General features: G+C 39.4%; 2 protein-coding genes across 5 annotated transcripts in view; one reads left to right on the plus strand and one right to left on the minus strand.

Moving 5' to 3' along the window:
* LOC131267415 (putative uncharacterized protein DDB_G0271606) overlaps positions 1–16,148 on the plus strand; it is a 75,983-nt gene that overhangs the window by 54,643 nt on the left and 5,192 nt on the right. The gene's annotated exons all lie outside the window — the stretch shown is intronic.
* LOC131267420 (uncharacterized) lies at positions 14,697–15,439 on the minus strand. The gene is made up of 4 exons (XM_058270296.1): positions 15,283–15,439; positions 15,108–15,199; positions 14,903–15,047; positions 14,697–14,827 (listed from the first exon to the last, which is right to left on the minus strand). The coding sequence occupies exons 1-4, from the start codon at positions 15,437–15,439 to the stop codon at positions 14,697–14,699; spliced, it is 525 nt and encodes a 174-aa protein (XP_058126279.1).

Genomic DNA, 16,148 nt, shown 5'->3' on the forward strand with positions numbered 1-16,148 from the left:
GAAGAGTCCCTAATCTGTGTTGTTAGACGTGTTCACCATCCGGCAACGTTCCATCCAACATCGCTCTACGCAGCTGAATTAGGACTAGCAACACATAAGCATTTATGCCTAATTTCGGAACAGGAATAAAAGGAATCTCGTTTAGGACTGACTAGTTATGCAGCATAAGTTAGAGTAATGGACTTACCACAAACCACAATCATTATCATCGTGCTTGCAAAGTTTAGGCTGATGATGAATATAACTAAACCGATTGCTTGAATTATAAAGCCTAGGCCTACAAACACAATGCACATCGTGATACAGAAACGAATCCTCTGTTGTTGGAAGAGATTAAACATTCATCAAACTACATTCATCGAGACAGCTTAATTATATGTGCAGCACTAACCTTCAGGAAGCCAACCCAGTAGATGATCGCAAATATGGCGCTCATTAGACCACTGTAGAGGATGCCCATTCGTGCGTTCTTGTAAAGTTCGGCTTTAAAATATACAGCCCATCAATGGTTGAAGAGAAGAAAAAATGATTGAATCACTACACTTTCTTCCCACATGGTTTCAGCTTACTGTACTTACCATGCTCGGGAGGAACAGGCAGTTGATCCCAAATGCTGCTGAACAATAATGTGACGATGGTATCTATTGTGACAATTGCGCCTACGAAGTAAGCATGTGTTCGAATGTTGTTGGAAAAATCAAAAAGTGCCATCGTAAAGCTGGGACCAGAAACTCTCCTGTGTAGCAATGTCCAAAAGGCGTACCGAACACTACGATGTTCCACCGTTAACTGATCGGTAGTTTCGTAGCGCACAGATCTGGACCCGTACTGAAGAATCTAGTATTGTTTTGGTGTAAGTGTCCAGTGTTGGAATGTCTACGTACATACGGCAAATCACGTTGGAATTCATAAAAAACGTGCATTACAAACCGTTCAAACAATCGAATTGTCTGTATGATTTATAAAAAATAGGCAAAAGCTAGGATTATTACTTCTGTATTGAGTTTACACACGCTTTTTAAACCAATATTGATGAGAAAAAGGGAAAAAATAGCTATTACTTTTAATAACAAAAATTGTACGAGCTCAACTAACAACATTGACTAGGAACATAGGGGTTCTATTTTGACTTGGAACATATTTAACGATTTAGGTTTAATCCAAATAGAATATACTGACACCAAGCTAGTCCGGATGCGTTATTATACGGATGTAAAATATTTATGTTTACGACAAACGATCTGCCAGGGTGGAGTTGTCGGAATAGACGGAATCCAAAATTGGTTCACAAAAAAGTAGCTTTCTGAACAGAGGTGAAACGTTGAAGAGTGTGCACCTTGCAACATGTTACTCCCTCTAGTTTTGAGCACGGGAACTACGTATGTGAACTGTGGTACAACATAATATCAACGTTTGCGAATCGTGACATACGGTGAGTTGTGGTTTTAGCAGCATCGGTAACCCAAACTTGAGTAATGTTCAGAACGTTAGTAACCTACAAATATGCGAAAAATTATCTTGTGTTAAGATTGTGAAGATTTGTGTTTTAGAACCGCACCAATGGAATTATAAAAATGAGTGTACATATTCTGTTAATGTTTCTTTCTAACAAACTTATGTACGATTGAAACATACAGTCCATAGTTCAATGCAGCAGAGAGTGTAATTGAATCAAAACATTATTTTTTCTCCTTGATTGCCGTTTCAGGCACTTACCATCCTTAGGAAGAATAGGAAAAAAAAAAATCCAAAAGCAACAAGCGGACAATAGTGTGTAGTGTCGTAGTCATGCCTACGAAATTTCCATTTATTCTAATGTTGTTACCGAAATTTCAAATTGCGTTTTATTTGAAACTGAAATATGGTGGTCATTGTTTTATTGTTTATTTTTGAAATGTTCGATTTTGCGACGTTAAACGTTTACAGCATTCTGGTACGACTCATTCAACTTCGCTCTACGCAGCTCAGCCATAACGTGCCAAAAGTAACCATTGATACCTAATTTTTAGTAGGAGGAGAGAAAATGAAATAAAATGATAACCTCGTGGACGTGCTGGCTATGCTGTATGGACTGATGCTGTTGGACTTACCTAAGACGATAAGCATGTGAACCATGCCATAGACGTTTACAGTGACAATATCTCCAATCAAACATAAAGCTGCTAGTGTGAATTGGAGACCTACGTACACCATACATATCAGGAGGCAGAAACGGATTCTCTGTTGTTGGAAGAAAGCATTCGTTAAATTTCAAACAGGGACAGCTAGTGTTTATGTGTATCACCAACCTTGACGAAGCCAATCCAGTATAAAATGGTTATTATCAGTGCCACCAGATCGACATAAAGACGAATCTTTTGCATCTTATTGAAGATTTCAGCTGTCAAAAATATAGCCCATCAAATATGTGTAAGATGAAATATTTCTGATTTTAAAATCCATTTTTTACACTTTCTAATCCTTCATGAAGAACTTACCATGCTCTGGAGAAACGGCTTCTCTATCCCCAAATGCAAGATACGAGACGCTGACAATGGTTTCCAGCGCCAAAATAACACCCACAACGTAACCATGTGTGCGAATGTTCTTCGAGATATCGAATGCGTTTGAATGTGCCATCGCAAATGGAATAGAAACTCTCTCGCGCACTAAAGATCAAACCGAAAACTACACTCCGAACGCTCTGATGTCCCGTAGTTGACTGATCATTAAATAAGTACGCGTTTAAAGCTAGACCCTGTTTCAAGACTGGCACAATGTTGTGGTATTAGTGTCAAATGGTGGGTTATTTTGTGGTGGGGGTGGGGATCGTTGGAGCTATCACTATTAAAGCTTCAATGTATATGGCGGTTGTTGATCAAGGACGTACGTTTCGTTGTACTGCTACTACCTTAGTGTTTAGTAATAAAAATCTCCCTGGTTTAAGATGGAGGCGCCTAGTAGATGGTAAACTACATTCGGGCAATCCTCTTTAAAATGGGAAACGACGGGACTACCATCGTGGTGAGGCTTTCGGCTTGATGGATCTGAATAATTACACAGAATATATATTTTTAGTTATTTCATTCCTGTGAATCTTATTTTTGATTTTTTTTTCAATGGATATTGGCCATTGAGCATTTATATTGATTTAGCAAGAGTTACTTAAAATTTCTTGAAACAGCTGTGTACGCTGTGTCTTGAAACGGCGGGGTGACCATGAGAAATAAATTGAACACGCTGTTATCTTCGTAACAATACGCTGCGCGACTGTGCCAACATGAACGCAGCAATGGCCTTGAAAGATTTCCTTCATCTTGACCTCACTCTGGCACGCTTGAAGATTGCAACATCTTCATCTTCGTGACTGCTCTTCGCTACTACTCGTGCTTACACACAGACATAGTAACATGGTGGGACGCAACCAACGAAGGGTTTCGTAGCTTAATAAAAACCGCTAGAGCAACCGGCGTTTTTCAAAAGGCGGTGCATTTCTGCGTGAGTGCTTAAAGTGCGTATAGCTCATAGGAAACTAGTAACTAATACTAAGAGGTCGTAAACTAGGATGGGTTTTAAAGATGCTTGAGTTCGTAAGAAACGTTTGTGGTTTAAAAACATACTATTCAAATTATGTTTTGTTTGCACTTAACTAAACAGCAAAGCTACAACAATGATAAGCGGCTTGCTAGTGGCATAAGTCGTGTGTTAGTACTACTTCCTAATGTTGTTATATCCTAACTTCCAAAGGCCATTACATGATACAAACCTACTTCTTTAATGCGGGCTGCCTGAAGGTTATCGGGAGCATACCAAATTTATATTTAAAAAAATTGACTTCCGTGCTGTCTACATTTTGTGTCTGCTAGAAGGATTACACAACTTTGTGTATACAAACTCATTCAAATACACTAAATCAAAAACACATAATGTAAAAATGCAATTTTATCGGTACACCAAGCACGTTTGTTAAACAATGATACATCAGAGCAGAGACTTCAACACACATGGTCCTTTCTTTCCATCGCCATGTTGCTGGTGATTATTTTATTTTTGTCTTAGTGATTTAGGATTTTTTGGCAAAGACTCATTCGAAGTTTGTTTCCACATCTGAGCTAAGACTCGCAGCTTGTATGCAGTGATAACTAATTAGGTTCGGAGCAGGAAGACATGGAATACATGAAAACGACAATGATATGCTTATTCTACCCTTGCTGAATTCGCAACATGGCTTTGCTACTCGACTTACCAAAAGCGATAAGTGTTGTGGTGCTGAGTCTGACGATTCAACTGACCAACGCAACATAGAAGGCTACTCTTGCATAATAAGCAATAGCACACACCAGATTTATCGAGTGACAAAACAAAAATCTCGGTTTCGGAGACTTCCCGCTTCTTCTTCCCAGCGGCTTGAAGCTGCTCTATCGTCTCAAATCGTTATTCCCGGAACGGTCTTTCATGTTTGTCTAACACTGGAAGTGGGATAGCGCCAAATTGGGAGAATACGTTGATTGTTGAACGATATGAGTTGAGTTTTAGCCGAAATGATCATAGAGAACGAGTGCAGTGTGAGACAAATTTCGGCCACTGTTCAGATTGGACGCGTTCGAGGCCCACAACATCCTTGCAATTTATATTAACTGACCCTCTCAATATGGCAATATCATCATCAAGATCTTTAACCGCTAACCTACGGTTTTCCAATACCAAATCTGAATCTTCTACTGGACGTTGGCGTTCGCAGGTTCCGGCCTTCGTCTGCGACACATCCAGCTTCTGCACACTTATTCGTCTTCTTTGGCGTAACGACCGTCTTCGACCATACCTTCCTTATTAAGTGATGATTAGACTTGTGTCCCTTTGCGATCGTGGCTAGTCAGTTCTCTCGCAACAGGAGAGGGTCCAATGGATTTCGAAACTACACCATATCATACACCAATGCATGTTTTGACTTTTAATGCGTAAACAATTCACCAACGAAAAGAAACTAACAAAACTTACCTTCAAACAAACTATAAACAAACAACGTATATGTGTCGTTATCACTTTTACACTCTCATTAAGGTTAATGCTTTATTTGTAAAGGTTAATGCTCTTCCTCCATTTCCGCTCGTTGCTCGTCTGGGACTCTCTGTTCTTCGAGACGTTCGAAATTCTCCACGCAGCTCGACATTGGAGTATTCAACATCGACTCACTCAGTTGGATCACCACGAGCATTTTATACGCGTGAAAAGCTTTTACAGAACACCGTGAAAGAGACAGAATTAAATCATCAATTACTGATTGTTTAAAGATTGCCCAACACATCGGCTTAGCGCTACAATACATACCTAAGCTGACTAACGATAAAACTATAACCGCAACTTGTGAATGAGAGAATATCGCTTTGTACCAAAAACCGATATGGCCCAGCAAATGCAGAACCAAGAATAGCAGGAAAACTGTGAGACACCCTCGAACTCTCTGTTGGTGGAAGTAAAAAGTAAAGCATTATTTACGAAGTTATGACAATTACGTCATAACGTTTGCTAGAAGCTAACGGACTTCTAGTTTGTGGGTATTTCCTGAATGGATATTTCCTGAATTCCTTGACCGTAAAGGCTGTTTCCGGTACCTAGGAGTGCTCCTTGACTTGCAGTTGAACTCCCACGATCAGCTGGAACTCTTCGTCGTTAAGGGCAACTAGGTGATTCATCTGCCTACGCGCGTGTTCAAGTCGGATCCAGTGGCGCACCTTGAATCGATCCAGCGAAAAGCTGCACGGCTGGCAATACGCTTCTGGAGGGTCGAGGTTGACTGCAATGGACGATGCGCGCTACTTGGGCTCGACTCGCTGAGACAACGTAACTGTAGCGCGCAGAAATTGTTCGTTGCGGTGCGCCAGAGCTTCTTTATAGACTCTGCTTATTCATTCCAGCGAGAACACTCCGTGCTGGAAAGTTGCTTGACGTTGCGGGTTCGTCGTACCCGCTTTGGCTCCTCAGATCCGTTACTTGTGGCTGCCGCGAGTTTAATGTTGTTTGTGATCGTTTCGAACCAGACATGTGGTGATCCCCGTTTTTGTGTTGTATTCGTTGGCTACAACCTATCTTCCGCTGGCGTTCAGTTAAAATAAGGCTTTGTATCATACTACGGATGGAAAAACCGAACGATCCAAAACATGTCGCGGCATGCGTGCATGTGAAGGTATGGGCAAAGAAAAATGTCCATGCTGGCAGCGGGCCTCGCTTGGGTCACTCGTAGGGGCATCTAATCGTTTTAATAACGGGTGCCAAAATTCAAGGCGATAAACAGTTGCTAAAACGATTAGCAGAAAAAAAAACCAACCAACACAACGTGGAAAACACAACGTACGAATGTGGTATTCCCAATAGACTGGGTTATCAGTAACAAACTTGATCATATTGAAAGTAAATTTTGGAATTATGGGGTTATCAACAATAAACTCGAAAACATTGCTGGTAAACCCTTTCGTGTCATTTCCCTGATTGGTATGTTTACTATAAATTAAACTAAATACAATTGATACTCTGACTACGTCCTTGGAGGTTCTGGTGGTGCATTCTCGTCGGAAATCGTACACTTCTTTAGGCTGGTGTCAGTGTATGCAAATTTATCTGACGACAAACTTGGATTTCATAAAACCATGGCAAAGATGGTCCGTTGGATTTCAATTAAAACTTAAACTAAAGTTAAAAAATGATTTGTAACACAAGGACGTACCATAAGGAATCCAACCCAGAAGAAAATAGTAGATATTGACAGGAAGACGGTTGCACAAACCGAAATTTCTCGAATGTAATCGCAAGATGCCTCTGTACAAAGAACAGGGAAGGAGGTTAGGCAAAAAACTGAGATTTATGAATAGTTTTTTTTCTGAAAACTTACTCAGTTGTGAAAATAAATGATGGTCGTGAATTTCCGTCAGCAACAGCAACGGGAGAAAGGTAGCAATAGACTCAGAAACGCCAACGACGTAAGCGTGCGTTTTGATAGACTTTGAAAAATCGAATACACCATTTATAAGCACCATCGTGAAGATCACTTTCACTTTCACTAACTTTGCCTCCGTACTCTGCGACTTCTCGAAGTGAACTGATTGCGAAATGAATTACATTAGCCGGCACATCCACTGCCGCGTCCTGGCGTGACGAGGCTACATCGATGTTTATAAAAGCAGTTCTAGTATTGGTGTCGGGTTGTATGCCACCCCTGTTCGGGGAATAATTCCAACTTAAGGTTGCTTGACCTAGCCGAGACGTGCTAATATTGAATATCTCAAGGTCGGCTTTCAGACAACACTTACCTTGAATGTGACTGCGATAAGGAGATTTACATATCAAACGCGCTCCGGCAAATCGACCGCTACTACAGCTGGATTATGTTGATAAATGCGGACGGGTAGTGTAGTGTTCTGCAGTTCTTTTAATGCCTACACCTTGCCCTTTACTACGCACCTATAATAGATGATCTCTTCGATCACTGTTGGCTTCGTGTGGTCCAGGCAGTGCTTCGTATGACCTCATGGTTGATAGTGGTTTCGCCTCCAACATGTCATAGAAAGAGTCACTGCATAAATGTGGCACTTCCTCGAGTGGGCAACCTCGGTGAGGATTGCAAAAAGCCAAGGCAGCTTGGTTATTGCCCGCGTTCATTTCCTTTTTCTCAGTATTACTATAGGATTATTACTAAAACACATCCGGCGTTTCTCAGTCAATCTGAAGACCGTGAAGTTTTTTTTTCCTTAGCGTCTACCATTTGCTTCCAGTTAAGTGAAACGTCAACGGTATTTAGCTCTGCATAAATAATTCGCGGTTAAGTTCATCAATCTTAAGGACATCAACCCCGTCCCCGAGTAATTTGAGCGAACAGCTACGCAATAGAAAAGATCGTTATTCGAAGCGGTTTGAATGAGCAATTAGTAAAGCGAACACAATTAATAAGGATTTGTCATAGGAGCAAGATACGGAAGCGTTTCAGACATACTTCAGTTTATTTATACGCGCAGCTCAAGCATTACCGAGAGCAAGTTGAAAAAGAGATTCTGACAGACAAGAGAAAAGAGAAAAAACTACACATTTGTGTCATCATCACTTTGCATGCACTCTTATAATGCAATGCCTAGTTTTCACTAACATTACATTTTCTCGCTCTTCCTTTCCGCCTTCTGCTCTTCTGGAGCTCTTTTTTCTTCGAGACGTTCGTAATTGGTCATGAAGATGGGCATTGAAACCTTCAACATCGATTCACTTAGTTGGAACACCATGAGTTGCCGATACACAGGATAGGTTATTCGTAAACATCATAGAAGCCCGATCATCGAATTTTAAATTTCGGAATTTTTCAAATGTTATTTTGTCGAATGATGGGCTGAACAAAAGAGTTGAAAAACATCACTTAAAGGTAGGATAAAAGGTTTCGTAACCGTTAAAGAAAAAGGGTATTGTTGCAATTGCTTTATGGCTGTGGTAATAAAAACCAATGATTTCTACTAAACGTCCTTAACGGCGATTTAAAACTTTCACTGTTTTATTCCGATCTGACGACTACAGGAAAAGAGGCATTTTCTTCACGCGCGCTTAGTTTTATACCGGTGTACGCACGTCGGCCCCGCACCCCTGGCTTAGCCCGAAGATTATTGGAATATTTCGGCGGCTCGTGGGACGGAGCGTTACGAGCGTTACGCGCTGGTAACAGCTATAATTGTTCATAATGGAGGCGCCTAGTACCTCTAGAAATGCACCAAAGGTGTAGAAATACCATAAATATACTGCATAACATGCCCTTATTGGTCAACTTATGCTTGCAAAATGACAAATTTCAGCAATGAAGCATAGGTTTTTGAAAATTAATGGGAGCAGCCTTCCACCACATAGGAGAATCCGTTTGCGATGATGTCGGTCAGTAACGGAATTGTCTATCGCAACGTGATTGCCAAACCACATTCATAACATCAAAATCATCGTAGGACATCTTAACGTGTGTTTAGTTGGCGTAGATTACAAAAAATGGGAAATCGTTGAATGATCATCCAACCATGATTAATTTGTTGACTCTTATCAGCTAACTTTTGTAACTAGTGCAGTGGACTGGCGTGACTGGTTCGAATAGGGTCAACCGAAATGGCGGTAAGATGAATGGAATAAGACAGCCAGCTGACTCATTTTTATCGAAGAAACCCGTCGGTTGTTCATTTTACAGTTTATTTTTAAAAAGCTACCATAGTTCACACTTACAATCGTGATCACACGTAATAAAGACAACTCCTTCGCATGGGCTTTTTCATTATTTGACTTTTAGTTGCTTTAATAGTTTTATGGATTCGGCATTTCATATGAGATCGCGAGATTCCAATTGCGCCAAAGAACCACTCCGTATCGATTGTATCAATTGAATCACCACAAGACACTCGTACCCCATTGCCACTGTTTCGGAACATAGCGAAACAAGAAAAAAGGTTTTGATGTTAGAAAAGGGTTAAGCTTTATGATGATAAAAAGCTGCAGCTTACCTAACACGAGTAGCGTTCCAATAGCATCCATGACATTCAGACTGATGATATGGCCGAACACATGATACAGTCCACTTATTATTAGCAGTATTTTAAATACCAAAAATGCAACAAGACACCTCGAATTTCTCTATTGTATGATAAGAGCAAGAGAAAGGAATATGTACTTCAATGAATTTATAAAAAAGAGCACAAGACGGTGATACGTACGTTTCGGCGGCCAATCCAATACAAACATGCAAACAGTACAATGAGGAGCAAACCAAAGATTAATGATATTGTACTAACTGTGGAATATAAACGAATAAACGATGGAGAAATGAGTTGAGGTACACATCGATATTGACAGATCCAAAAAAGGTGTTGGAGGTTGTAGGCACTTACTTCTCAAGTCGTCAAGAAAATAACTGACAAATAAATCAACCACAGGTAGTATTAACTCTATAACAGCAACGTAGTAAGCATGTTTTCGAATATTCTTCGAAAAATCGAGTGCTCCTTTAGCAAACGGCATTGTCGTTTTGTTGGATTACTATTGTATGCACAAGTGTTACGAATTCACATCCATTCGCAGTGGCATCCGAGCGTGAACTGATCGTGAGATTTATCAGCACTGAGAATGTGCTCGAGTATTGGCGAAGGACATTATTATAATCCGATGTGCATCAATAGTTGCCGTTCTAAGAAAACTTGCGGTAATGATAAGAATAATAATAATTATTATTATTACAATGTAAAAAATGTTAAACTTTGTTTTCAATACCATGACTATGATGTCAATCTAGTATAGTTTTACCAGACTTTTTCGATCGTAGTTGTACTCCAATTTGCATGCACAATAACTATTCAAGCAATTACATTGTCTACACCAGGGATGTCAAACATGCGGCCCGCGGGCCACATGCGGCCCGCAAGACCATTGGGTGCGGCCCGCGACCCCTTTGAAACATTACATCGAAAGTTTGGATCCTTGAGTATTGGCTTATAGCAATTACCAAAATATTTAATGTACTTTTTTTCACGAACTGCGAATTGCAAGAGAACTGAACGAATGTCAATTTAAACTATTTCAATAAGAAAATGATATGCATCCTTGCAGTAAAGGTTTTACACAGATTTTTCTAGACAAGTGGATAAATAGTGTTTATAGAAAACAAACGTTTCTATACTACAAGACCATTCCAAACAAAATAACAAATGCGGAGCAATAAGCTAGCTATTGTAATTACAATACCTTTACTTTTCTAAAATCATTAACAAAATACACAATAGTGTTGAACTGCAACATATATTTCAATAAACTTGATTTGAATTCGTTAAAATTTGGAAAATGATTGAGCAACAAACCCTCTCTTTTACTCAAAATTTATAAATTTTATAAAAAGTAATATAATATGAAAAAATGTGAAAATGTAAAACATGATTGACTGTTAAGATAAAACCACATTGATAAGAACATATTTTCATCACTCCAATCAACTATATGGTTTGGCCCGCGAGCCTATTTTGGGAGAAAATGCGGCCCGCTAACCTATTTTGGGAGGAAATGCGGCCCGCAAGGTGAAACGAGTTTGACATCACTGGTCTACACCATGACGTAACAAAATATGGGTCGCAATGTTCAAAACATTCAAAAGCTGAGTTATTGCAATAATAAGTAGAGTTTAATAAGAGTTTTATGAGTAGAGTACTTATTTCAGGTATAAAACAAAATAAAAAATAAGTTAACACACAAAAGCAATTTTATGGTTTAAAAGTATAGAATTCATAGAATAAGTATCAACATTAATTGTGATAAATATAACTTTGATATAATTTATGTTATGTTAAAGTTACTTTTTGGATTAAAAAAATTCATACTATATTCGCCTTTTCGGGTTATTTTTCATCATTTGGCCCCTTTCAGAAACATGTGCCAACCCCTGGTTTAAAATGAGATTCGTAGAATGTTGAAGAATCTCCACAAAAGAAAAAATACGAGCCAAAATACGAATTTGGGATTTTACAATATTTCACATGATGAGCTGCTTCTTCCTTTGAATAATAAGAAATACCACACCCCTTTTTTGTCAGGCCATATTTTGACCGGCTAGCTTTCGTATCCCAAATTTCCATTAACTTTTACACATTGTGGTGGTGACGTTCTTAATCGCTTTGAATGTTTATACACACATTAGCGTAGGCTTCTAGTAATCGCTGGAGGGCCACTGATAGCGCAAACATAACAATGAGAGTGCCTCAGTGAATGTACTGACCTAGCATGTCTGGTGCTTGATCATCTCTTGAGAAATTGTACTTCAAATAGAAAATAGCTTCTCTTCGGTTGCAGTGGAGATACTTAACGCTGTTCTATCATACACGTGGGATCGAATCCCAACCAAAAGGCAAAAAGAAGCCTTCCTCCACATAGGAGAATCCGTTTGCAATGGTGTCTAAAATACTAGACTAGTGCAGTGGGCTAAAATAGCTGGAGTGACTGGTTCGAATGAGGTCAGCCGGAATGGGGGCAAGATGAATGGAATAAGACAGCCAGCTGACTTATTTTTATCGAAGAAAACCGTCAGTTGTTCATTTTACAGTTTATTTGAAAAGAGTTGCCATACTTGTAACATGCATTTACAGTTGTGATCACTCGTCATAAATACAACATACTTTTTCTTATTTGACTTTCAGTTGCTATCATAGTTTTATGGATTCGGCATTTCACAACCATCGGCAACGGCGAATTCCGATTTCGCCAAAGAACCACTCCGTATCGATTGTATCAATTGAATCACCACTAGCCACTCGTACACCACTATCACTGTTTCGGAACAGAACAAAACGAGAAAAAAGGTTTTAATGTTAGAAATGGGTTGATCTTAATGATGATAAAAAGCTGCAGCTTACCTAACACGAGTAGCGTTCCAATAGTAGCCTGGACATTCAGACTAATGATATGGCCGAACACATTATACACTCCACTTATACATAGCAGCATTTTAAATAATAAAAATGCAACAAGACACCATGGATTTCTCTATTGTACGATAAGAGCAAGAGAAAAGAACATGTGCTTCAATGAACTTATAAAAAAGAGCACAAGACGGTGATACGTACCTTATGGAAGCCAATCCAATACACATACGCAAACAGTGCAAAGAGGAGCGCACCAAAAATTATTTGTATTCTACTAACTGTGGATTATAAACGAATAAGTGATGGAGAAATGGGTTGAGGTACACATCGATATTGATAGATCCCAAAAGGGTGTTGAAGGTTGTAGGCACTTACACCCCAGGTCGTCATGAAAAAAACTGCCAATTATGCCAAGCACAGAGAGTATTAACTCTATAGCAGCAACGAAGTAAGCGTGTGTTCGAATATTCTTAGAAAAATCTAGTTCTCCTGTGGCAAACGCCATTATCGTCTAGTTGGATTACTATTGTATGCACAAGTGTTACGAATTCACATCCATTCGCAGTGGCTTCCGAGCGTGAACTGATCGTGAGATTTATCAGCACTGAGAAAATGCGTTCCAGTATTGGCGAAGGACATTATTCTAATGCAATGTGCATCATTGGTAACTACTGTGTGTTGCAGTTGAAATTTAGGCTACGCTTATCGCCGTTGCCATGCTAAGAAAACTTGTGATAATGATAAGAATAATAATAATTATTATTTCAATACCATGACCATGATGTCAATCTTGTATACTTTTACTAGACTTTTTCGATCGTAGTTTTACTCTAATTTGCATCGACAATAACTATTCAAGCAATTACATTGTCTACACCATGACGTAACAAAATATGGGTCGCAATGTTCAAAACATTCAGAAGCTGAGTTATTGCAATAATAAGTAGAGTTTAATAAGAGTTTTATGAGTAGAGTACTTATTTCAGGTATAAAACAAACAAAAAAACATAAAATACAAAAACAGTTTTATGGTGTAAAAGTATAAAATTCAAAGAATAAGTATCAATATTATAATCGCGTCCTCGGGTTGTGCCAACACCTGGTTTAAAATGGGAAACATTCTGTTGAAGAATCTCTACAAAAGAAAAAAAATACGAGCCAAAATGCGCCAATGCACAATGAATGAATCGTTTTATATTATTTCACTGGGCCACTGATAGCGCAAACATAACAATGAGAGTGCCTCAGTGAATGTACTGACCGAGCATGTCTGGTGCTTGATCAATCCTTGAGAAAGTCTCCTTCAAATGGAAGATAGCTTCTCTTTGGGTGCACTGGAGTAACTTAACGCTGTTCTCTCATACACGAAATACAACATTACACTAATGATCATCTTTCTCCGAAGTTTTAAGACTTGAACCGAGCAGATTTGTGAACGGCGTGGTCACAAACCTGAAAGACGCCAAATGAGAGTTTACTGAAAACTCTCTGAAAACTTGAAATTGGTCAAATTTTGTGTTTTATTTTTCTTTTTTTCCATATTGCTATACTAGAAGCATTTGCTTGATGCAAATAAATGATGTTTTGGTTTCGCATTTTCGATAAATTTGAAAACGGCTCGTTGCTTTTCACGATTCTCTGCTTAGAGTGCATTTGGCTGTACGTTTCATAACACCCTCTGGATGTCACTATCTGAACTACGGAGCCTGTGGCAGATTCTGAGCTTTGAAGTGCTGTGGCAATGTTACCAAAGAAAGCTTTTCTACCATTACCTTTTCCATAGAAATTTATATATATATATATTTTTTTTATTGAAGTGAACTTAACCATTATTAAAGATTTTCAGATTTGTTTTACGGTTTAATGAAGCGTAGTAAACACATTTATTACTTCATTCGTTTTGCAGTGTAAAGAACTATCGGGAGGGAATAACAATGGTTGTGAAAATGGGTGAAATAACTTCGCAAGCCGAAATATTACCCAAGACAAGTTTATTCAATGTAATGGTTGTCTAGTTTATATTTAAAAAATTTAGAATAAATTTCACTTCAATCAAGAACGAATCATTAAGGAATAATTATATTGATCCCTATTGTTGGCCTTTCTTACCTTTTTTCTTTTCTTAAAGATATGTAAAAAAAAGTATGCGCATGTGGTTTCAGTAATAAACGAAACTCATTAAAGCTTCTATCTGTTTTTACATTCCGGTCATATTTATATTATCAATGAATAGCCAACATAAAAATATATATTTAAATAAAACAAACATAGCCAAAGCTCGACAAATAAGCTACACACAGACACGCACCATCACATCATGATCTGCTCGGAGCTGCTGCTTAAGCTGCGGTAGCCGAGCAATCGTTCCTCCTGCATGCGCCGATCTCGTTGCAGCGAACGGAAGAGAAAGAATACTGTCAGGAACATGTAACCGTACAGAGCTAAAACAAAAAAGGCGAATGAATAGGATTATCAGTTCATCATGATTGACAAAGCGTTCAGTGCCTGCCACATACCAATATCACTTAGTGTGCCCATCGTTTTCCCGCGGAACAGTTCCGGCGTGTCACTGCTCATCGTGGTGGCCAGCTGCGTCGCTACGTAGCCCATAAAGTCGAGCAGGAGCAGAATAATGAATGGCACGGTGTAATACTCGTTCACCTGTATTTTGGGGAGCGTAAATTAGCGAGCGTTTGTATGTCCAACCAAAAGGGATCTTACCGTGAAAATTCCAATAAAGTACGCACTAACGACTAGCAGCACGATCACCACGAAGATGATGTCGATCGTGGCGTACCGATAGTAAAGGGACACTGGTAGAGGAGAATATTGACAACGCCATCGATTAGTAACCGTCCACGAGTAACACTGTTTGGAACCGTTGAATTGCACTCACAGTTTTCCGGAACCTTCTGAAAGTCCTGGAACTTCAACCGAAGGTACACCGAGGCGGTGATGGCGGAAATGGAGTTGACCAGGGTCAACAGACCCACCAGCACGCCGTGGAACCGGGGACTCCAGAGCCATCCGCAGCACGTTCGTTGTTTGGCCATTTGGGTGTGGTATGTTCCGCTCACTGGGACACTTCCTGGTTGGAACTAGTTTGCTCCACGATCAATCACTTCCGTCGCGTTCGAGTTTGTACGGTGGAATGTCATCGAAAATCGGGTCTCTCTCGGAATCTGTAACATTTCTTGCTCGAGTCGAAGTGCGGTGATAATGGATGAGCTGTGCATACCGCGTTTCTTTTTTCCGTCAAATTTCTAATGCGTTATCTGCACTGGACGTAGATGACGTTTATTTCTTTTATTTAGTGCGAGACCGAATGATTAAAGAAGGCACCAGAGCTGTTCAATTTGCGCACTCCTGGTGCGAGTCGGTCCAAAACGGTTGATTACTTTTTGGAGTTGAGAACGCAAAGTTCATACTAGGTTGCGCGACGTTTTTTTTCTCTCCACAAATGGGATGGAATTATTAGCTAGAAATATTAACATAGGAAGGCACGTACGTGAAAAAAAATTGGTGCAGACGCTTCGCTTGATGGAACTTTGGGAACGCCGATTACCATCTTGACAAGAAACGTTTGGTTAATCACAAATCCTCTCGTTGGTTTACAATTTTTTTTATTTGACTACACAAAAAATAATCTCACAAAAAATAGCCATAAAACTGACCTCGTAGGTAGAAAACAAACAATTAAACCTAGATTACACAACTCTCACACAAGAACCCCGCCATAGACAACTCATTCGGTATTTTTGA

Source organism: Anopheles coustani, chromosome 2, assembly GCF_943734705.1.
Source record: "Anopheles coustani chromosome 2, idAnoCousDA_361_x.2, whole genome shotgun sequence".
Classification (NCBI taxonomy): Eukaryota; Metazoa; Arthropoda; class Insecta; order Diptera; family Culicidae; genus Anopheles; species Anopheles coustani.